A 22,693-nucleotide genomic window follows, 5' to 3' on the forward strand; every position below is an offset into this window, starting at 1 on the left:
GACATCATCTGAAAACACAGCGTTAGTTTTCACATGTACGCTGATGACACCCAGCTCTACATCACCAACACCTCTCTCAATTCCTCTACTGTTGCTAAATTCTCAGACTGCCTATCCAACATCCAGTACTGGATGAGCAGAAATTTCCTCCAATTAAATATTGGGAAGACTGAAGCTATTGTTTTCAGCTCCAACTCCATACTCCATTCCCTAGCTATCGGATGATGTCGCTGAGGGACACCATGTAAATGAGAAATAGGAGGGAGCCAAGAGGGACATCAGAGATAACACTGTGGGAGCAGGAAGAGAAACCATTGCAAGTGATACTCTGGATACAATTAGATAGATAAGAATGAAACCAGGTGAGAGCAGTCCCACCCAGTTGGAAGACAGTGGAGAGGCATTGGAGGAGGATGGTGTAGTCAACTGTGTCAAAGGCTGTATACAGGCCGAGAAGGGTGAGGAGGAAAAGTTTACCTTTGTTGCAGTCGCATAGGATGACATTTGTGACTTTGATAAGAGCTGTTTCGGTACTGTTGCAGAGGCGGAAACCTGATTGGAGGGACATAATTTGGACATATTTTGCCATTCCTTCATCATCCTTAGGTAAAAATCCTGGAACTCCCTATCTAATGGCATTGTGGCAGCATCTTCATCACACAGACTGCAGCAGTTCAAGAAAGCTCGCTATCACCTTCTGAAGGGCATCTAGGGATGGTTGATAAATGCTGGTATTGTCAGACATCCAAAAGAATGACTAAAGCAAACGGATAAGAACAGCAAGATCATGGAAACATCATCTCTGAGTTACACCCCATCTTGAGTTGGAAATATGCTGCCATTCCTTCATTATCACTGCAATTCGCTACTGAACATCATCAGTACATACACTGCAGGGGTTCAAGGACAAGGCCCAACAACTCCTTGTCAGGGAAAATAAGGCGAGGTAATAAAAGTGCAAAAGCAAAATACTGCAGATGCTGGAAATCGGAAACAAAAACAGAAAATGCTGGAAATACTCAGTAGATCAAGCAGCATCTGTGAAGAGAAAAATAGAGTTAACATTTCAGGTCTGTGACCTTTCATCAGAGCTGTCAAAAGTTAGAAATGTAACAGGTTTTGAGCAAGTGAAAGGGGCAAGGGGATAAGAAGAACAAAAGGGAAGGTCTGTGATAGGGTGGAGGGCAGGACATATTAAATGACAAAAGGTTTCCTGATACAAAGCCAAAGGAAATGGTAATGAGACAAGAAACACAAGATGTGTCTGCATGAGGTATGAATGGCATATTAGCAACCATCAAAACACAAAGTGAAGGGATAAACAAGAGTGGGGCAAAGGAAATTACCTTTTTTTTCTTAGCTCGTGTTTGTTTTGCTGGTTCATTTTTCTAACTTTTGACACTTCTGATCAGAGGCAATAAAAGTACCAGTTTAACAACCTTGCCCATAGCCTGAGAACAAACAAACAAGAAACATGTATTTACCATGTGTCCTGCTCAGGTATGCACAAATATTGCAGCTCTCGTATTTTGCAAAACACACTGCTGTACACAGCCTTTGAATATTACTTTATCTTTAAATATAATTTTATGCTTCAAGTTTACTACTTTTCACACCTTTTTGTTTACAAATAATAAAAGCCAGCAGCTTTTTTTGGGTAGGTGAGGAGAACAATCCACCAGGGGATAGTCAGGGTTTAAATGAAGGGAAATAAACAGGTTTCCCTCCTGCTGTCCCTTCCTTTCACGGTGATCTTTGAACCAAAGGCAAATTTCAATATGCAAATTGAGTATGAGCATTGGTGGAAAGTCCCAGCACTTCTACTCTAGTTTTATTTGTATTACTTAAAATTGGAAATGTAAAGTCGCATTGTATCATAGATTTACATTACCAATTTTAAGTAAAATGGATATGGTTGTTGCACTGATCAACTTGTTTAGTTTTAGCATGTCCCTTTTTTAGGCAGCTGCACAATTTACTTTGTATCACCACAATTTAGGGAAATTTCAGCAACTTCTGCAATCCATTTGTGTGCAAATAGTGTATACCCATGAGAAAACCAGGGTTGTAGCATTGAAATTGTCCTTACAATAATCTTTACAAGCAAACATGTATTTTCAGACCTCCTGAACTAACACAAGTATCTACTTTTTTTGATTAATCGCTAAACAGTTCTTCTGTTCCCTTTTTCCACTAGGAGATTTTTGAAAGCTTTCCCACTGATGGGTGAAACACAGGAGCGAGAGAGAGTTCTGATCCATTTTTCTAAGAGATACTGCCAATGCAATTCTGACTCTGAAGGTATAGAAATAGTCACAGGTGTAAATCGCTTACACCAGCCATGTATTAATGCAATTAAAGAGTGCTAATATACATAAATTGTTCATTATTGTACATAAGTTATTGGTACAGATCTCAGAAAAGAGAAAAATGTATTTAAAGGTACTTGTTTATATTGATTGTAGTTATATCTTTGTGACAGATTCTGATAAATCATTTTAGTGTACACAATGAAAGCAATCACCAACGACGTAGGAAGGAAGGGTGGCACAGATGTTAGAAGTGAGTTTAGGGAGTTAGGCTGGAAGCTGAAAGCTCGGACGGACAGAGTTGTTATCTCTGGTTTGTTGCCGGCGCCACGTGATAGTGAGGCTAGGAATAGGGAGAGAGCACAGCTGAACACGTGGCTGCAGGAATGGTGTAGGAGGGAGGGCTTCCAGTTCTTGGATAATTGGACTGCCTTCTGGGGAAGATGGGACCTGTTCAAACAGGACGGGCTGCATCTGAACCAGAGGGGCACCAATATCCTGGGAGGGAGGTTTGCTAGTACTGTTCGGGAGGGTTTAAACTAGTTTGGGAGGGGGATGGGAACCGGACTTGTAATCCAGGGACCAGTGGGTCCACTCAGAAAGACAAAGAGTGTAGTGAGGTATTGGGGAAGGTAGCACTGTCACAGAGGACAGATGGGCACGGAGAAGGGTTAAAGTGCGTATACTTCAACGCAAGAAGCATCAGGAATAAGGTGAGTGAATTGAAGGCGTGGATGGGCACTTGGGACTACGATGTTGTGGCCATCACTGAAACGTGGATAGGTGAGGGGGAGGAATGGTTTTTGGAGGTACCTGGTTATAGATGTTTTCATAAGATTAGGAATGGTGGTAAAAGAGGTGGGGGGGTGGCATTGTTAGTTAGAAATAGTGTAACAACTGCTGAAAGAATTTTCGAGGAGGATCTGCCGACTGAGGCACTGTGGGTTGAGGTCAGGAACAGGAAAGGAGCAGTCACCTTGATGGGAGTTTTCTATAGGCCCCCCAATAGCAGCAGGGAGGTGGAAGAGCAGATTGGGAAACAGATTTTGGAAAGGAGCAGAAGTCACAGGGTAGTAATTATGGGGGATTTCAACTTCCCAAATATTGATTGGCAACTCTTTAGATCGAATAGTTTGGATGGGGTAGTGTTTGTGCAGTATGTCCAGGAAGCTTTTCTGACTCAGTATGTAGACTGCCCGACCAGAGGGGAGGCAATATTGGATTTGGTACTAGGTAATGAACCAGGGCAAGTGATAGAGCTGTTGGTGGGCGAGCACTTTGGAGATAGTGATCACAATTCTGTAGCATTCACTGTGGTAATGGAGAGGGATAGGTATGTGCAACAGGGCAAGGTTTACAATTGGGGGAAGGGTAGATATGATGCTGTCAGGCAGGAACTGAGGAGCATAAGTTGGGAGCATATGCTGGCAGGGAAGGGCACGGTCGAAATGTGGAACTTTTTCAAGGAGCAGATAGTAGGGGCCATTGATAAGCATGTCCCTGTCAGACAGGGAAGGGATGGTCATGTGAGGGAACCGTGGTTGACAAGAGAGGTTGAGAGTCTTGTTAGGAAGAAGAAGGATGCGTATATAAAGTTGAGGAAAAAGGGCACAGGCATAGCTCTGGAGGGATACAAGATGGCCAGGAAGGATCTGAGGAAAGGGATTAGGAGAGCTAAGAGAGGGCATGAAAAATGCTTGGCGGGTAGGATAAAAGAAAACCCCAAGGCCTTTTACGCGTATGTCAGAAATATGAGGATGACTAGGGGGACCATAGGTCCGGTCAAGGACAATAGCGGGAGACTGTGTGTTGAGCCGGAAGAGATAAGTGAGGTTTTGAATGAGTACTTCTCTTCGGTATTTACGAATGAGAAGGGGTGTATTACTGAAGAGGACGGTGTGAAACAGACTGGTAAGCTCGAGGAAGTGCTCGTTAGGAGGGAAGATGTGTTGGGGTTTTTGAATAACTTGAAGATAGACAAGTCTCCCGGGCCTGACGGGGTATATCCAAGGATGTTATGGGAAGCAAGGGATGAAATTGCAGAGCCGCTGGCAATGATCTTTTCATCTTCTCTGCTGACGGGGGTGGTACCAGGTGATTGGAGGGTGGCAAATGTTGTGCCCCTGTTCAAGAAAGGGAATAGGAACAACCCTGGGAATTACAGGCCAGTTAGTCTTACTTCGGTGGTAGGCAAGTTGATGGAAAAGGTGCTGAGGGATAGGATTTCTGAGCATCTGGAAAGACACTGCTTGATTCGGGACAGTCAGCACGGTTTTGTGAGGGGTAGGTCTTGCCTCACAAGCCTGATTGAATTCTTTGAGCAGGTGACCAAGCAAGTGGATGAGGGTAAACCAGTGGATGTGGTGTACATGGATTTTAGTAAGGCATTTGATAAGGTCCCCCATGGTAGACTTATGGAGAAAGTCAGGAGGCATGGGATAGTGGGGAATGTGGCCAGTTGGATTAAGAATTGGCTAACTGATAGAAGGCAGAGAGTGGTCTTAGATGGTAAATACTCAGCCTGGAGCCCAGTTACCAGTGGCGTGCCGCAGGGATCAGTTCTGGGTCCTCTCCTGTTTGTGATTTTTATTAACGACTTGGATGAGGAAGTCGAAGGGTGGGTCAGTAAATTTGCAGATGATACAAAGGTTGGTGGAGTTGTGGATACCGAGGAGGGCTATTGTCGTCTGCAAAGGGACTTGGATAGGTTGCAGTGCTGGGCTGAAAAGTGGCAGATGGAGTTTAACCCTGAAAAGTGTGAGGTCGTCCATTTTGGAAGGACAAACATGAATGCAAAATACTGGGTTAACGGTAGGGTTCTTGGGCATGTGGAGGAGCAGAGAGACCTTGGGGTCTATGTGCATAGATCATTGAAAGTTGCAACTCAAGTGGATAGGGCTGTGAAGAAGGCCTATGGGGTGTTAGCGTTCATTAGCAGAGGGATTGAATTTAAGAGCCGTGAGGTGATGATGCAGCTGTACAGGACCTTGGTAAGGCCTCATTTGGAGTACTGTGTGCAGTTCTGGTCGCCTCATTTTAGGAAGGATGTGGAAGCCTTGGAGAGGGTGCAGAGGAGATTTACCAGGATGTTGCCTGGAATGGAGAATAAGTCTTACGAGGAAAGGCTGAACATTCTAGGCCTCTTCTCATTAGAAAGGAGAAGGATGAGGGGTGACATGATAGAGGTTTATAAGATGATCAGGGGAATAGATAGGGTAGACAGTCAGAAACTTTTTCCCCGGGTGGAGCAAAGCGTTACAAGGGGTCATAAATTTAAGGTGAAGGGTGGGAGATATAAGGGGGATGTCAGGGGAAGGTTCTTTACCCAGAGAGTGGTCGAGGCATGGAATGCCTTGCCCGGGGAAGTTGTTGAGTCAGAAACTTTAGGGACTTTCAAAAGGCTTTTGGATAGGTATATGGATAAAGGAGAATGATGGGGTATAGATTAAATTGTCCTTGACAGAGGACAAAGGATCGGCACAACATTGTGGGCCGAAGGGCCTGTTCTGTGCTGTATGTTCTATGTTCTATGTTCTATATTAATCCAAAATGTTACAATTAAAAATTCCTAATGATATAAAGTCACCACTCCACTTGTATGATATTTATATATGTAAGAATGTGAATGGAAAAAAATGTTTTGTGCTGTGTGCATAGAGCTAGGAGAATCTGCGAAACAGAATAGAAATAGGATAAAAACAGCAAGTGCTGGAAAGAGCAGGTTTGGCAGCATCTGTGGAGAGAGAACCAGAGTTAACGTTTCAGGTCGGTGACCTTTCATCAGAACTGGCAAAGGTTAAACAAGTAAAGCAGCGGGTGGGGGGTGGGGGGGGGAGGGTGAAGAGAACAAAAGGGAAGGTGTGTGATCGGACAGAGGACCGGAGAGGTTAACTGACAAGGAGGTCATGGAGCAAAGGCAAAGAGAGTGTGCTGATGGTGTGCTGAAAGACAAAGCATTAGTGCAGAGAGTGTTTTTGTTAAGAATGGAAGGGAGAGAAGTGTAGTAGCTATACTAGTTAAAGATAGATAAACAAGAGGATGGCCAGAGTGAGGGTAGGGCCGATCAGGGATAGTGGAGGGAACTTGTGCCTGGAGTCGGAGGAGGTAGGGGAGGTCCTAAATGAATACTTTGCTTCAGTATTCACTAGTGAGAGGGACCTGGTCGTCTGTGAGGACAGCGTGGAACAGGCTGATATGCTCGAACAGGTTGAGGTTAAGAGGGAGGATGTGCTGGAAATTTTGAATGATATGAGGACAGGTAAGTCCTCGGGGCCAGACGGGATATACCCAAGGATATTACGGGAAGTGAGGGAAGAGATTGCTGCGCCTTTGGCGATGATCTTTGCATCTTCACTGTCCACTGGAGTAGGACCGGATGATTGGAGGGTGGCAAATGTTGTTCCCTTGTTCAAGAAAGGGAATAGGGATAACCCTGGGAATTATAGACCAGTCAGTCTTACGTCAGTAGTGGGCAAATTATTGGAGAGGATTCTGAGAGACAGGATTTATGATTACTTGGAAAAGCATGGTTTGATTAGAGACAGTCAGCATGGCTTTGTGAGGGGCAGGTCATTCCTCACAAGCCTTATTGAATTCTTTGAAGATGTGACAAAACATATTGATGAAGGAAGAGCAGTGGATGTGGTGTATATGGATTTTAGCAAGGCGTTTGATAAGGTTCCCCATGGTAGGCTCATTCAGAAAGTAAGGAGGCATGGGATTCAGGGAAATTTGGCTGTCTGGATACAAAATTGGCTAGCCCATAGAAGTCAGAGGGTGGTAGTAGATGGAAAGTATTCAGCATGGAGCTCAGTGACCAGTGGTGTTCCACAAGGATCTGTTCTGGGACCTCTGCTCTTCGTGATTTTTATAAATGACTTGGATGAGGAAGTGGAAAGCTGGGTTAGCAAGTTTGCCGATGACACGAAGGTTGCTGGAGTTGTGGATAGTGTGGAAGGCTGTTGTAGGTTGCAACGGGACATTGACAGGATGCAGAGCTGGGCTGAGAAGTGGCAGATGGAGTTCAACCTGGAAAAGTGTGAAGTGATTCATTTTGGAAGGTCGAATTTGAATGCGGAATACAGGCTTAAAGACAGGATTCTTGGTAGTGTGGAGGAACAGAGGGATCTTGGGGTCCATGTCCATAGATCGCTCAAAGTTGCCACCCAAGTTGATAGGGTTGTTAAGAAGGAGTATGGTGTGTTGGCTTTCATTAACAGGGGAATTGAGTTTTAGAGCCGCGAGGTTATGCTGCAGCTTTATAAGGCCCTGGTTCGACCACACTTGGAATATTGTGTTCAGTTCTGGTCGCCTCATTATAGGAAGGATGTGGAAGCTTTAGAGAGGGTGCAGAGGAGATTTACCAGGATGCTGCCTGGACTGGAGGGCATGTCCTACGAAGAAAGATTGAGGGAGCTAGGGCTTTTCTCATTGGAGCGAAGAAGGATGAGAGGTGACTTGATAGAGGGGTACAAGATGATGAGAGGCATAGATAGAGTGGATAGTCAGAGACTTTTTCCCAGGGTGGAAAGGGCTATCACCAGGGGGCATAATTTTAAGGTGATTGGAGGAAGGTTTCGGGGAGATGTCAGAGGTAGGTTCTTTACACAGAGAGTGGTGGGTGTGTGGAATGCGCTGCCAGCGGTGGTAGTAGAAGCAGATACGTTAGGGGCATTTAAGCGACTCTTGGATAGGTACATCGATGATAGTAGAATGAAGGGTAGGTAGTTAGTTTGATCTTAGAATAGGTTAAAGGTTCGACACAACATCGTGGGCCGAAGGGCCTGTACTGTGCTGTACTGTTCTATGTTCTCTATGTTCTATAGTATAACAGCAGTGGAAAAAAAAAACAATGAAACTATCAGTAAGATAGATTCAGAATCCGTAAGGATTGAGTTAAAAGACAAGAACGGATCCATCATCCTAACCGGGATATACTACAGACCACCAAATAGTGGAAGGGAATTGGGGGAAGAATATGTAGGCAAGTAGCAGGCATAGAATAATAATCATGGAAGAGTTCAACTATGCTCATAAAATTTAGCTTTATAATTCTCCTGTGAAGTGCCTTGGTATATATTATATTAAAGGAACTATATAAATGCAAGTTTTTGTTGTAAACTGGCAAGAAGAAGTATCAAAAGGACAAAAGGTAATTGAGTTTTTATAGTGTGTACAGGACTCCTTTATCACTTAGTATGTAAGAAGTCCAACAAGAAAATAATCACTGCTGGATTTTGTAATGGGTATTCAACCAGAACAGAGAGGAGAAGTAAGAGTAGGTGTGCATATTAGTTGTAATGATCACAGGATAGTAAGATTCAAGATTCACACCAAAAGTGCCATAAGTAAGACAAAGACAAAGATTTGATTGGAAATAGATTGGAAAAGAGCAAATTACGAGGAATGAGGGTAGAACTAAAGAAGATAAACTTGGAGGCAATCTTGAATAACAAAGGGCGGAATCTTCTGCACTTTGAAATATTTCAGGCGTCAGAAGCATTTCCGGGTCCCCTCCTTGTAAGAGTCAGAGGTGTGCTGAAAGGGAGAATCTTCCGTGAGGCAGCCAATTAAGAGGTTGCTTTTGCATTCGTTGTCCGATTAAGGATGGTGCAGGTGTTGCCGAGGTGGGAGATCCCACCAGGAGAGGTGGGCGACCCCACCAGGAGAGGTGGGCACTGCTGAGGTACCTGTCTAAGATTTGAAAATACAGAAGGCCCGTAGCTTTTAGTGCCATCAGTGTGGAGGGAAAACAGGAATGGTCTTGGTCCAGGCTCCATCCTAGGCATTCATCTGGGTTAATAATGAGGCCAGTGAGATGAGGGACCGATGGCCCTCTGGCCTACTTCCAGGAGGCTGCCTCCCAGTTGCTCAGTGGGAGGCCAGTCCTATGCAGGGACAATTCCACCGGCATCTAGACCTTGGGCCTAAGTGGGTCCTTAATTGACCCTAATTGGCTACCTGCTGCTGTCGAGCTGGTAGCAACTGCCGCTTAGAACCCACCTCCAGCAAGATAGCTTGAAGGTGGGAACCCGGCAAGGAGCTGACCCAACATACGACTTTCACAATTTGCTCCTGGTCCCACCTCCAATCGTCTCCATGGGGCTGGGAAAACTCCGCCCATTAAGACAGAAAAATAGTGAGAAATCTTTAAAAGGGCAATCAATGGAGTTCAAGAGAAATGTATTCCATTAAAAGCCAAGAACAAACAAGCTAATTATGGGGCACTGTGGGTAAATAAAGAACCAAAGGGAAAATTGTATCCAAAGAAAAAGACATATATAGTAAGTACTTAGATACTAAAGGAGAGGACAAAATAGAATGCGAGGAACTTAGGAGAAAAGTTTAAAAAAATCAGGAAGGCAAAGAAAAATTACAAAATTGAATCTTCAAGACATATAAAAAGAAATAATAAAGTATACTATTGACACATAAATAACAAAAAGAACATTAAAGTATACATTGGCCCACTAAAGGATGAGTAAGATGAACTTATAATGACAGAGACATGGTATTGAATAACTATTTAGAGTCATAGAGTTATACAGCACAGAAACAGGCCCTTCGGCCTATCGTGTCCGTGCTAGCCATCAAGCACCTAACTATTCTAATCCCATTTTCCAGCACTTGGCCTGTAGCCTTGTATGCTATGACGTTTCAAGTGCTCATCTAAATACTTCTTAAATGTTTTCACAGAAAAAGATAATGAAATAGGCATTTCACAAGAGGATGAGCTTAACAAGAATATTAATAGAAAGGGGAAAAGTAATTGAAAACTAAAAAAACCGAGAAGAATATAAAACCCTAGATCCAGATGGTGTACACTCAGCATGGCCTCTCCACTGTTGATGGACATAAGCTCCGAGATAGTGCTGGTCAGTACCATAATGGGCCAAACAGTATCATGCACATCTTGAAAGGTCTGTGCAAGTGTAGTGTTCCAGCTGACCTTCAATGTATCAATTGAAACAGAGGTAACTGCCACTACAGCAGCCTCCAGTGTCCTTATTATGTCCTCCTAGCACCTTGTTGCTGCAGAAATCTACTGGATTGTCAGTCTCTCTAGGATGCTGTGTAGTTTGAGTGGAAACTTCTGAAGTGTGTTGCAAATGCAGGTAGTGAACTCCTCTAGCTTCTCCATCATCTCAACCACTTGCACAGAAACCATCTCCATTGCCTCTATATGAGATCAATATTCTCTAAGCGTTGATTTTTGAAGACCATGCCACTGAGATCACAATCACAATTACTTTGGAATACAGCACAAAGTTGTATATTACCAAAACCTTTGAGCACGTCCCACGCTGTGACTTGGGGCTGAATTTTCAAATTGGGTTGGGAAGCCGATCCTGCACCTCCACTGCGCCGCTCTCGCGATGCCATTTTTAAATGCATATGCCGTAATTGGGCAGGAGGTGAGCTCAGTGCCCAATTAGTGGTGCTTCACGCCTCCAGGAGGTGGGAGTTGCCTTCCATTGTTCCAGCGGCCAAGGCAGGCTGCAGCCATGTTGGGGGCTACCACTGCCTTGCCAAAGAGAGCAGGCAGCTCCTTACTGGGCTAACAGCAATCCCGGGCATAGAAGTGGTCCAGAAGGAAAAATGAAGGTCCAGCGCTAGCACCGGCACAAGAAGGTACATTAGGAAACAGTCTCATGATAAAGACTAATAAACTTTATTTGGCCCTACAGCGAACTTGACAGCTGTGCACTAACATGCACCATACTATTTGGGTAGTAAAGATTAAAAATTTAATTCTGCACCAAGCAGACCCCTTAACAAGCTCCTTAAGGAGCTTAAGAGGCCATTAATTGGCAGTGAACGGATTTCCCACTCGGCCCCCACCCCCTCCCCCCCCACAACCCTGCTGACCCTTTCAAAATTACTCTCTGTCTTGGTGCCGTCGGGATCCCAAGACGACCTCCAGGAATGCGATTTTGAAATCACGCCCGCACCGTTCCGATCTATGGCCCTTGATCTCAATTCTGCATCAGGACTGGAAAGTTTGCATTATATTATTGTATTTCAATGTGTACAATTGAAAGTAATAATGATCAAGTTTTCTTTTTCAGATGGGGTCCATACACTAACCTGTGCACTAATGCTTTTGAACACAGACCTTCATGGGCATGTAAGTACATTTAGTTATTTTATGGATGTGATGAGCACCCTTTGGAAGAGTAAAAATTATGAATGTAACTACATTTTAATTTCAAAATAGGGAAATAAACCAAATATCATAATTAAAATAAAATGACCACATTAATCATTTATCAGGTGATAATTACAAATTATCATTTTTATTTGATGAAGTCTTATTTTGTGCATTAAAATATTTTTTAAATTTATGCATGACTATTTTCTTCACAGCTCATCATTGATGTTTTTTAAATATAACTTCAGAATGAGAATCAACACATTTATGAGTTCCAACACAAATTAAATTGTGGGAGGAATCTTCTCAGTTTAGTCCCTGCCGGCAACGCAAGGCCATTTTTGGGTCAGGAACCCAACTCCGATTTGTGCGCAGGGAGAGTGGGTGGGATGACACGACTAAAGCAGCAATGAAGGATCTTTATTTAAAGGGACCTTGGCAGGTCTCACAATGGCAGGAAAAATAATCCAGTGTGAGGGAGGAAAGAGCTGAAGCATGGATGGAAGACATGGAAAGGCTGCCTCCTGGTTCATGGACCTGTCCGTGGAGGTGATGCTTCAAGTTGTGAGGACATGGATAGAAGTCCTCTTCCATGAGGACAGCAGGAGGAAGCCAACTTGCCACACTAAGCAGACATAGCTTCAAGTTGTTGAGGCTGTCAGTACCTGAAGTATGGTGCCGAGGACCTGGATCCAGTGACAGAAAAGGTTCAATACTCTCATGAGGTCCAGCAAGGTGAGTGAAGCTGCAGTCATGGTCACCTTGATCTCAACAGAGGAGGAAACCCTGGAGATCAGCAGGGTAGCAGCGGTATAGGCCATTGCCAATGGAGAGATGAGGGTGGCGTAGAGACCTGGTGACAGTATTGGCAATCACACTGCCACCTGGCACTCTTGTTGAATTGATGTACATTAAATGTCATCGTCTGCACTATGCTGACTTGGAACCTTATTTCACTTAGGTTCAGCACTAACTCATGTCTTTCATCTCTCGCAGGAGCATTGATGGTGCTGGTGGAGGATGTGAGGGATGAGCTCGAGGAGTCCTCAAAGGAAGACCAGCACTCTGACAATGCACGTTACATGTCTCGTGCGTGCCCTTTACTAGCGTAGATACACGCACCTTGGTGGGTCCAGCTTCTCAGATAGATAGGGTGGCACATGGTGAGGAGCACATCATATGTGAACTGGAGCAGGTGCTGGAAACAGCCACAGCAGTGGAAAGTCCTTGTCAGATACTCTACTCTGAGGTCTGCTCAGCTGGACATGGATGCTAAGCCTCGGGGGTCATACACTAAAAGGGTACTTGTGGAGCAGCAACGGGAAATGTGTGTGTATTTATCAGAATTTCCAGAGGCAGTGTGCACCCTTGCACAGAAAATGGAGGAGTTCATCTCTAGCATGAGTGCCATCATGTTTCAAGCATTTGCACTGATAACCACCTTCATTGAAAGAGTGGCCAACCTCATGGAGAGGCAGATGCAGCTGGCCACCGAGTGCACAGTGGCCTACATCAATGGTCTGCACACTATTGCTGCCAGTTTGCACAACATCAGTCAAAGCACCATCTTCATGGTTAGATGCCATGCACACATGCAGCCAAGTGCTCTCTTCCTCTTGGATAGTAGGCAGATGCAGGTGGGCCCTGAGAGGGAAGATGGAGAAAGGGCTGATTGCAGTGGGGTTGTTCTCAAGGCACCCCGCTTCAAGGCTTTTGCCTTCCCCCCACCCTAGACTGAGCCACACATGCCACATCCTGCCCCGATGACAGAGTCTGCCCCTGCACAGGTGCAGGTGGGGCAGTCTTTGGCAGGACCCTCATAGGCTCCAAAACCCAGAGGATGTCTGCCATGGGCATCTTGTGTCAGACTGGGGGAACGAGTAGCCTGCGTCTAGCTCTGCTGAAGCTACAGGGGTAGCACCACGTAGAAGTAATACAAAACATACAAGGAGAAGGTCTTAGTTGTACAAAGGGAATCATTTGGGTGCTTATAACGTGGTTAGTGCTCCATTGGTGCTCTTTATTTGAATGAAAGAATGAGTTTTTGTGAACAAATTATTGTCACGGCCTCTACTTTGCTGGATCCCCCAGTGACCCTTCCTAACAGCACTGTGGGTGTACCTACCCCACATGGACTGCAGCAGTTCAAGAAGGCAGCTCACAACCACCTTCTCTAGGGCAATTAGGGATGGGCAATAAATACTGGTCTAACCAGTGATGCCCACATCTCAGGAAAGAATAACAAAGAAGTTTAATTCCAATGAACGGCATAAGCTGCCTTGATGAGGAGGTCAGACTGTGAATGTGATGGGTGGCTCAGTGTCCGTAAGGAGGAGGTTTGCTCATGTTAGAGGTGGCGGGGAGGGTTGCGTTGCACAGGGGTTATGACGGGAATCTTTCAATGCTGCAAGCACAATTCTCAACTCAAGCATTCCTGAACGAGGACATTATGGGTTTCGCTGACAGGCAAGTCTGTGGCACTTCATGATGGTCCTCCTCCTCCTCATCCTCGTTCTCCTCCTGTTCCGAGGATGTCGGGCGCTCTGGTGTCAGCTCCAGTTCTCTCTGCACTGCCATGTTGTGCAAGCCACAGCAGCCCACTCCAGTATGGGATACCCTTGTTGGGGCAGATTGAAGGGCACCTCCAGATCAGTCAAAGCAGCAGAACCAATTTTGAGCACGCCAGTGGCTTGCTCTATTGTAGCCATGGTGGTAATATGGCGCCGGTTGTACCTCTCTCCTGGACCTTTATGGTGGGGTCCCTCAGTGCGGTCATCAGCTAGGTCTTGAGGCGGTATCCCATGTTCCCCAGGAGCCACTGCTGAGGCTGTCTGTTGGAGAGAAGAGCTGTGGAACTTGAGAATACCGAAGGATGAATGAGTCACGGCAGTTCCCTGGATAATTGGCGAATATTGCATTATCCTCTTGTGGTGATCACACACCAGCTGCACTTTAAGAGAATGGAAGCTCTTCTGATTGACAAAAACGCCTGGCTGTTCTGATGGCACCATCAACGCCGCATGGGTGCAGTCTACGACCCCCTGGATCTGTGGAAATCCGGCAAGGGAAGCAAAGTCAACAGCCCTTCACGTTTGATGGGCCTCATCCATCTCAAAGTTGATATAGTTGTAAGCACTTGCAAACAAGGCATCGGTGACGTGGCTGATGCAGTTGTGGGCTGCAAATTGCCGAGATCCTACATATATCAGCAAGTGATCCCTGGAAGGACCTGGACACCAAAATATTGAGGGCTGTGGTCACCTTGACAGCCACGAGCAATGGGTGGCCGTCTGTTCATCTTGGGTGGAGGTCTTTTGAGGCACTACTGTTCAGAGAGGTTAAGGAAGCTGACCTTTGGACTATAGACCATCTGCTGGGGATATCGCCTCCTTCGAAGTGCAGCCCTGTGTTCATCCCCTCTGTTCTGTCCAGCTGCATGTTACTGTGGAGAAGGCAGCTGCCCCTGGAGTTGCTGCCCCTTTTGCTGTGCCTGCTGAGCTGCAGCATGTTGCACCTTCTCCTCAGAAGTCAAACCAATTTCAGAATATGTAGACCCGATGTCATAGGAAGTCTCACAGGCAATAAGGTGAGATTGCCCTCAGTGCACACAGTTGCTGCCCCTGTGAAATCAGTGAATTTAGGCTGAAAGAACTGCTTCTGTCATCAGACGTTTTCACTGTGGTTGACCACAGGCTTGCTGGTTTCACCCTTTATGCTGCTCATATCAGGTTAGTTTCACTCTATGATAAGTTCCCACTGTGCACTTGTCTTCTCCAACCTAGTGAGTTGCAGACACAGTGTTTAACCTGTGCGCTGTTGGGAAAGAGGGATTCCATGCTTTAAGAGACTCTTATTTGCCTTTTAAAGTACCTCAATTGCTTTCTGCTGGACCCCTGGGGGTCTCTGTTGGACTCATAATCTGCCTTGGGGCAAGCCGGAAGAGGGTGAGATCACGGGATCCCGACCTTATGTCCTTTTCTGGGACTTTCCCACCCTGCCAATCCTGAACCCACCTCCACCCAGCTGGGAAAATTCTGCCCTGTATTTCTTTGATAGCTTTATTTATTTTTTTTATTTAGAGATACAACACTGAAACGGGCCCTTCGGCCCACCGAGTCTGTGCTGACCAACAGCCACCCATTTATACTAACCCTCCAGTAATCCCTTATTCCCTATCACCTACCTACACTAGGGGCAATTTACAATGGCCAATTTACCTATCACCTGCAAGTCTTTGGCTTTATTTTTTAATAGATTTGATTATTTTTGAGTTAAACCCCTTCCCAGATGATGGTGCGTTACAGTAACTGTGGAGTATTATGTAAAAAGGACAATAATAATTTGCACTTATCTGGCTATTCATGTAGGATCTATATATTTTCAAAATTCATATATGAATAAAATCCTGGAATTAGAGTCAGTAAGGGAGAAATTGGGCTCTGTAGCACCCATATTTTAGGTGTTACATGGCCTCTTAATGGTCAAAAATGGGGTCTGAAATGCGCAAATGCACTTCCAATGGGAAGTGTGGCAGATGCCATCTTGATAAAGGGGCTGCACGCACGCATCTAACATCGGTAGCAGCACACGGGGCAGGCGGATTATGAGATCAATCAGTCTGCAATGCTGATTTTTCCCCAATGCTGCCATTTTGGTAAAATACCTTAGCAGAAGACCATATCCACTGAGGGTCCTTAGGGAGCAATTCCTTATGCTTGAGATGTCTTTTCTTCACAAAAGAGGTTATGACTGTAATCTGCCAACTGCTGCAGCCACAATTGCAACCTCAAGGACAGCATTGCCTGTGGCTGTCAAGGTGACCACAGATCTTAACTTTTATAAATGACATCTCACAGTTTGCAGTACACTGCTGCATAAAGGAGGTCAGTAAGGCCCTCTATACACAGAGACACATCGTTCCTTTTTGCCAAAGACAAGCAGGCGGAATGAGCACGAGGATTTGCACGGCTGTCCCTGTTCTGCAGGGTGACATTGGCGGCATGCATATTGCCTTGCATGTATCCCATGTGAACTTGGCCATCTTCATGAACCAAAAGGGATTCCACTCCCTCAATGTGCAGCTAATGTACAACCACAGGCAGTGTATCATACAGGTGAATGCCTGTTATCCTGGCCACTAAAATACGTGCAATGTCAGGATCTGACCTGGTGGTTGCGGTTATAAGATCTGGTGATGGTGTCTGTCCATCTTCACTGTCTTCTTCCTCTTTCTACACTGACTAGGAAGGTTCCATTTCTTGGCTATCTGAAATGTAAAAGAGACAAGAATTCACTTGTGGTAATAGGAGAGGAGAAAGTGAGAAATGTGTGCTAACACCATGTGCAGTTTGTAAGTCGAAAGAGATTGTGGGATGAGAGACAAGTGGGATGTGAGAAGTAAGATTAGGTGTACAGCTATTGGATACTGCAAAGGCTATGGGCCCTGACATTCCAGCTATAGTACTGAAGACCTGTGCTCCAGAATTTGCCACGCCCCTAGCCAAGCTGTTCCAGTACAGCTACAACACTGGCATCTACTCGGCAATGTGGAAAATTGCTCAGGTATGTCCTGTCCACAAAATGCAGGACAAGTCCAACCCGGCCAATTACCACTCCATCAGTCTACTCTCAATCATCAGTACAGTGAATGAAGGTGTCATCAACAGCGCCATCAAGTAGCACTTGTTTCACAATAACCTGCTTAGTGATGCTCAGTTTAGGTTCCGTCAGGGCCACTCAGCTCCTGACCTCATTATAGCCTTGGTTCAAACAAGGACAAAAGAGCTGAACTCCAGAGGTGAGATGAGAGTGACTGTCCTTGACATCAAGTCAGCATTTGACCGAGTATGGCATCAAGGAGCCCGAGCAAAACTGAAGTCAATGGGAATCAGGGGGAAAACCCTCCGCTGGCTGGAGTCATACCTAGCGCAAAGGAAGATGGTTGTGGTTGTTGGAGGTCAATCATCTCAGCTCCAGGACATCACTGCAGGAGTTCCTCAGGGTAGTGTCCGAGACCCAACCATCTTCAGCTGCTTCATCAATGACCTTCCTTCAATCATAAGGTCAGAAGTGGGGATGTTCGCTGATGATTGCACAATGTTCAGCACTATTCGCAACTCCTCAGATGCTGAATCAGTCCATGTAGAAATGCAGCAAGACCTAGACAATATCCAGGCTTGGGCTGATAAATGGCAAATAAAATTCGCGCCACAAAAGTGCCAGGCAATGACCATTTCCAACAAGAGGGAATCTAACCATCTCCCCTTGACATTCAATGGGCATTACCATCGCTGAATCCCCTACTACCAACATCTGAGGGGCGACCATTGACCAGAAACTGAACTGGAGTAGCCATATAGCTACCGTGGCTGCAAGAGCAGGTCAGAGGCTAGGAATCCTGCGGCGAGTAACTCACCTCCTGACTCCCCAAAGCCTGTCCACCATCTACAAGGCACAAGTCAGGAGTGTGATGGAATACTCTCCACTTGCCTGGATGGGTGCAGCTCCAACAACACTCAAGAAGCTCGACACCATCCAGGACAAAGCAGCTGGCTTGATTGGCACCCCATCTACAACCATTCACTCCCTTTACCACTGACGCACAGTGGCAGCAGTGTGCACCATCTGCATGATGCACTGCAGCAATGCACCAAGGTCCTTAGACAGCACCTTCCAAACCCATGACCTCTACCACCTTGAAGGACAAGGGCAGCAAATTCATGGGAACACCACCACCTGCAAGTTCCCCTCCAAGTCACACACCATCCTGACTTGGAACCATATCACCGTTCCTTCACTGTCGCTGGAACTCCCTTCCTAACAGCACTGTGGGTGTACCTACCTCACATGGACTGCAGCGGTTCAAGAAGTCAACTCACCACCACCTTCTCAAGGGCAATTAGGGATGGACAATAAATGCTGGCCTAGCCAGCGACACCAACATCACATGAATGAATAGAAAAATCCTCATCATCTATCCCTCCAGCCCTGCCAATGATCACGGCCTCAGTGATGCCCTTTCCCATGATAGCCAGCACTGTCTCTCCATGGGGTTTAAAACATGTAGGCACACTAGACCTCCTCCTGTACTTTGCTGCTGCCTGCTGTAATGCACCACTTCCTCCTACAAGGAAGAGGGAAGTGTGTTAGTGAGTGACCTGCAATATGTTTAGGTGGTGTGGTTGTCATGATTGAATAGCTGCAAGTGTGTGTGAGTTGTGGGTATGGGGCTTGCAACAGTGAAGTAAAGCATATTAATTTTAGGGTTGAGTACTGATTGACAGAAATTGTTGATTGCTGGGTGATGGGGGTGTAAGGATTGAGCAGTGGATGAGGTTCATAATGTAGTTGGTGGAATACGCCATTTAAAGATGAACTCATTTGCCTTGATAATTTGTGTCAGATCTTTTAACTTCTTCTTACATTGTATCCATGTTCTTGGAGTAACACTCTTGGATATTGACTTGCACTGCTTCTTGTTCCCACTACTTTCTGAGCATATGTTGGAGGGCCTCTGACTCCTTGCAGATGCAATACATCTCTCCTTTTCACCTCTTTCACCAAGATCATCAGCTGAAAACCTTTATGCTTGCTCTCTCACATGTTCAGTCATTGCTCAGAGTATTACAGTTCAGAGTGACTTTTGAAAAACTCCCACCACTTTTTACAGCTACAGTGCACCTTCCCTTGAAGCAGTACAGACTGCCTATAAGTCGTGCTTGCCTCTTGAGGCTACAGCTGATTGTGCAACCAATGAACAGCGCAAGGAGCACTGGCTGCATGCAGCAGTCATTTAAAAGAGCAAACAGCACCAACGTAACATGCCACTTGCAACGCAATGAACGGGTGAATGCTAATCACGTACCAAAATCCCCTCACCCGTTTTCAGTGATTAGTCGATTTCTGCGCCACAAATAATTAAATATGATGTCATAAAGACTCTGGAAAAGTTGCTAATCTATAGGATGCAAATTAATTTGTTGTAGGTTGTTCAGGAAGACAGTAATGATGAGGAAATTGAAATAATGTCTCAGTGGAAAGCAAATTGAACAGTTTGGTTAGAACTAAAAGCAGGCAGAGGGCATTGTTAACAAATGAGAACTGCTACAGACTGATGTGTAGATAAGTTATTTTATGTGATTGAAATAAGTGTAAGCACCAATAACGTGTGATTTCATGTGATCAAATATAAACTAGAAATGCTGTAATAGATGTTTGGAGCAGAATATGAACCAATAAATGTGATGTATGACTGCTTTCTGTTGTAATATTTCACATACCTCACTAGGAAACTCACATCTGGATTTTATTCTTATAAGTAATCGGAATGACATCCATAACAAGGAAAAGGTGAAGCATGTGATGATAAGTAACCATAGTGTAACCTGAGATGCTGAAGGGAATGGAAAGGAAATTTGCAAGGCCTTGGGAATAGCCATGAAAGACATATTGGCTACTGGACATATAAAGTAAACTGATATAATGTTGATACTTAAAAAGGAGACAGTGTCAGCAATGACTGTTTGACTTTAATAGAATGAAGAGCTAGCAAAAGAAAATAAAGTTGGACTTCTTACCGAGAGAAAGTTTGGTGAAGGAAGAATGGAAAACCTTTAGAGCTATAAAGTTAAATATGCAAAATAAGTATATAGTAAAAAAATATGTGTAAACTAAATAAACAGCCTAGAGAATGGATGAATGGAGAAATCAAAATCAGAACAGGAAAGAAAACAATCAGTCCAAAACTTCAAGGAAAAATGGAAGGGTATAACTTTTGGATGAGTATAGGATAATGTTAAAACAGATTTTACAAGAAATTAGTGGTACAAAAAGGGCACTGGTGTTTAACATAGCAAAGGATGTTAAACACAAAAATAAAGCATTTTCAGTAACAGAACAGTAAAAGAGTGATTAGGAAGAAAGTTAGCAATTTAATAGTAACAAAAGCAAAATATTACATATTGGGAGAAAAAATGAGCATTGAATGAATACATTTAGCACAGGAAGACTTTGGAAGGGACCTGGGAATGACAGTAGGCTTGTTATTTTCAGTTTCAAACAATCAAGTAGAATATTGGCATCATAGCCAGACCAATAGAGTATGAGTCTGTGCAGGTTATAATGCACTGATCAAACCATGCTTAGGATTCCATTTGCAGTTTTGGTTGAGATATAGGAAAGAATAATAGGAATGATCTCAAGGGTAATGGAGATGAGTTCTGAGGAAACATTAGGGAATATTAAAGTCAAAAAGGTTATAGTGGTACTGGATAAAAGCATATATCTTCTTCTTTGGCCTCCTTAGCTCGAGAGACAATGGGTAAGCGCCTGGAGGTCATAGAGTCATAGAGTTATACAGCACAGAAACAGGCCCTTCGGCCCATCGTGTCTGTGCCGGCCATCAAGCACCTATCTATTCTAATCCCATTTTCCGACACTTGGCCCGTAGCCTTGTATGCTATGGCGTTTCAAGTGCTCATCTAAATACTTCTTAAATGTTGTGAGGGTTCCTGCCTCTACCACCCCTCCAGACAGTGAGTTCCTGATTCCAACCACCCTCTGGGTGAAACACTTTTTCCTCAAATCACCTCTAAACCTCCTGTCCCTTACCTTAAATATATGTTCCCTGGTTATTGACACCTCCACTATGGGAAAAAGATTCTTCCTATCTACCCTATCTATGCCCCTCATAATTTTGTATGCCTCAATTGGGCCCCCCTCAGCCTTCTCTGCTCTAAGGAAAACCATCCTAGCCTATCCAATCTCTCTTCGTAGCTGAAATGCTCCAGCCCAGCAACATCCTGGTGAATCTCCTCTGTACCCTCTCCAGTGCAATCACATCCTTCCTATAGTGCGGCGACCAGAACTATACACAGTACTCCAGCTGTGGCCGAACTCGCGTTTTATCCAGCTCCATAATAACCTCCCTGCTCTTATATTCTATGCCTCGACTAATAAAGGCAAGTGTCCCATATGCCTTCCTAACCATCTTATCTACCTGTGCTGTTGCCTTCAGTGATCTATGGACAAGTACACCAAGGTCCCTCTGACCCTCTGTACCTCCTAGGATCCTACCACCCATTGTATATTCCCTTGCTTTGTTAGTCCTCCCAAAATGCATCCCTTCACACTTCTCAGGAGTGGCTACAAAGGCCAATTCTAGAGTGACAGGCTCTTCCACAGGTGCTGCAGAAAAATTTGTTTGTCGGGGCTGTTACACAGTTGGCTCGCCCCGTGCGCGTCTGTCTTTTTTCCTGCCAGCTGCTAAGTCTCTTCGACTCGCCACGCTTTAGCCCCGCCTTTATGGCTGCCCGCCAGCTCTGGTGAACACTGGCAACTGACTCCCACGACTTGTGATCAATGTCACAGGACTTCATATATAGTAGTATTCATATATAATAGTAAGATATATAGCTAAGTTGAACCCAGAATATTACTTTAAGATGTGTTAGACTAGTAGGTCAAGAGGACGTCAGTTGAAATTGTGGAATATTAAATTCAGCAATAATCTCAGAAAAGTGTATTTCCTTTAATGTGTGATTAACATTTGGAATAATCTTCCAGTCATGAGTGCAGTTAAAAGAGCATAGTAGAGTTTAAAATGTAGTTGGGAATACTTGCAGTACAAGCTCGAATGGGCCAAATAACCTTTACGCACCTCAGGCCTTTCGTACATATTTTTGTTTTTGAGTGGGTATCTTTAATGCTTTGCAGGATGGGAGAGAATAGTTTGTACTGCTTTGTGTGCTGTCTTGCATTTCCCTAGCACATACTTCCATTAATCTCATGTAAACTTGATTTTTTTGTAACGTTTTTGAGCCACATGCAACAGGGAGTATGTGACATTGCATTGGTGTTCCCTGGTAGGCTCCAATAGGCCTGATAACCTCCACTAGGGGAAGTTCCACCAGCTGCATGTTAGATACTAACCTTTTCTTTTGCCTTTGTATCCTTTCTGATTTCCTGCCTGGTCCTGGATCCCATATTTGCTGTTTTTACCCCTCACAGGTGGTAAGTGTAGTTCTGCTTAGTGCATGTTCTTTGAAGCTAATGCTACCCTCTAACTCTTTCCATCTCATAAACATTCACTTTTTCTAAATTCCATAAAATCAACATATTCCATTGAAGTTTGCTGGCAATGAAAGAAAGATTCTATGTTCTGTGACAATTTAGTAATTGCGAACTTTTCTATTGGATCAATAATATGTGTGTTTTTGCTTTTGACCATTTGATT

The 22,693-nt window shown here is 44.6% G+C and overlaps 1 protein-coding gene across 1 annotated transcript in view; it reads left to right on the forward strand.

Annotated features, from left to right (window-relative positions):
• The window catches only part of LOC137375610 (PH and SEC7 domain-containing protein 2-like), a 198,689-nt gene that overhangs the window by 62,111 nt on the left and 113,885 nt on the right, over positions 1–22,693 (forward strand). Inside the window, exons 5-7 of the mRNA XM_068042988.1 lie at positions 2,198–2,301; positions 11,378–11,436; positions 18,633–18,635. Coding sequence (XP_067899089.1) covers positions 2,198–2,301; positions 11,378–11,436; positions 18,633–18,635 — 166 coding nt within the window. The remainder of the gene's footprint in view (positions 1–2,197; positions 2,302–11,377; positions 11,437–18,632; positions 18,636–22,693) is intronic.

This window comes from Heterodontus francisci, chromosome 12, assembly GCF_036365525.1.
Source record: "Heterodontus francisci isolate sHetFra1 chromosome 12, sHetFra1.hap1, whole genome shotgun sequence".
NCBI lineage: Eukaryota > Metazoa > Chordata > Chondrichthyes > Heterodontiformes > Heterodontidae > Heterodontus > Heterodontus francisci.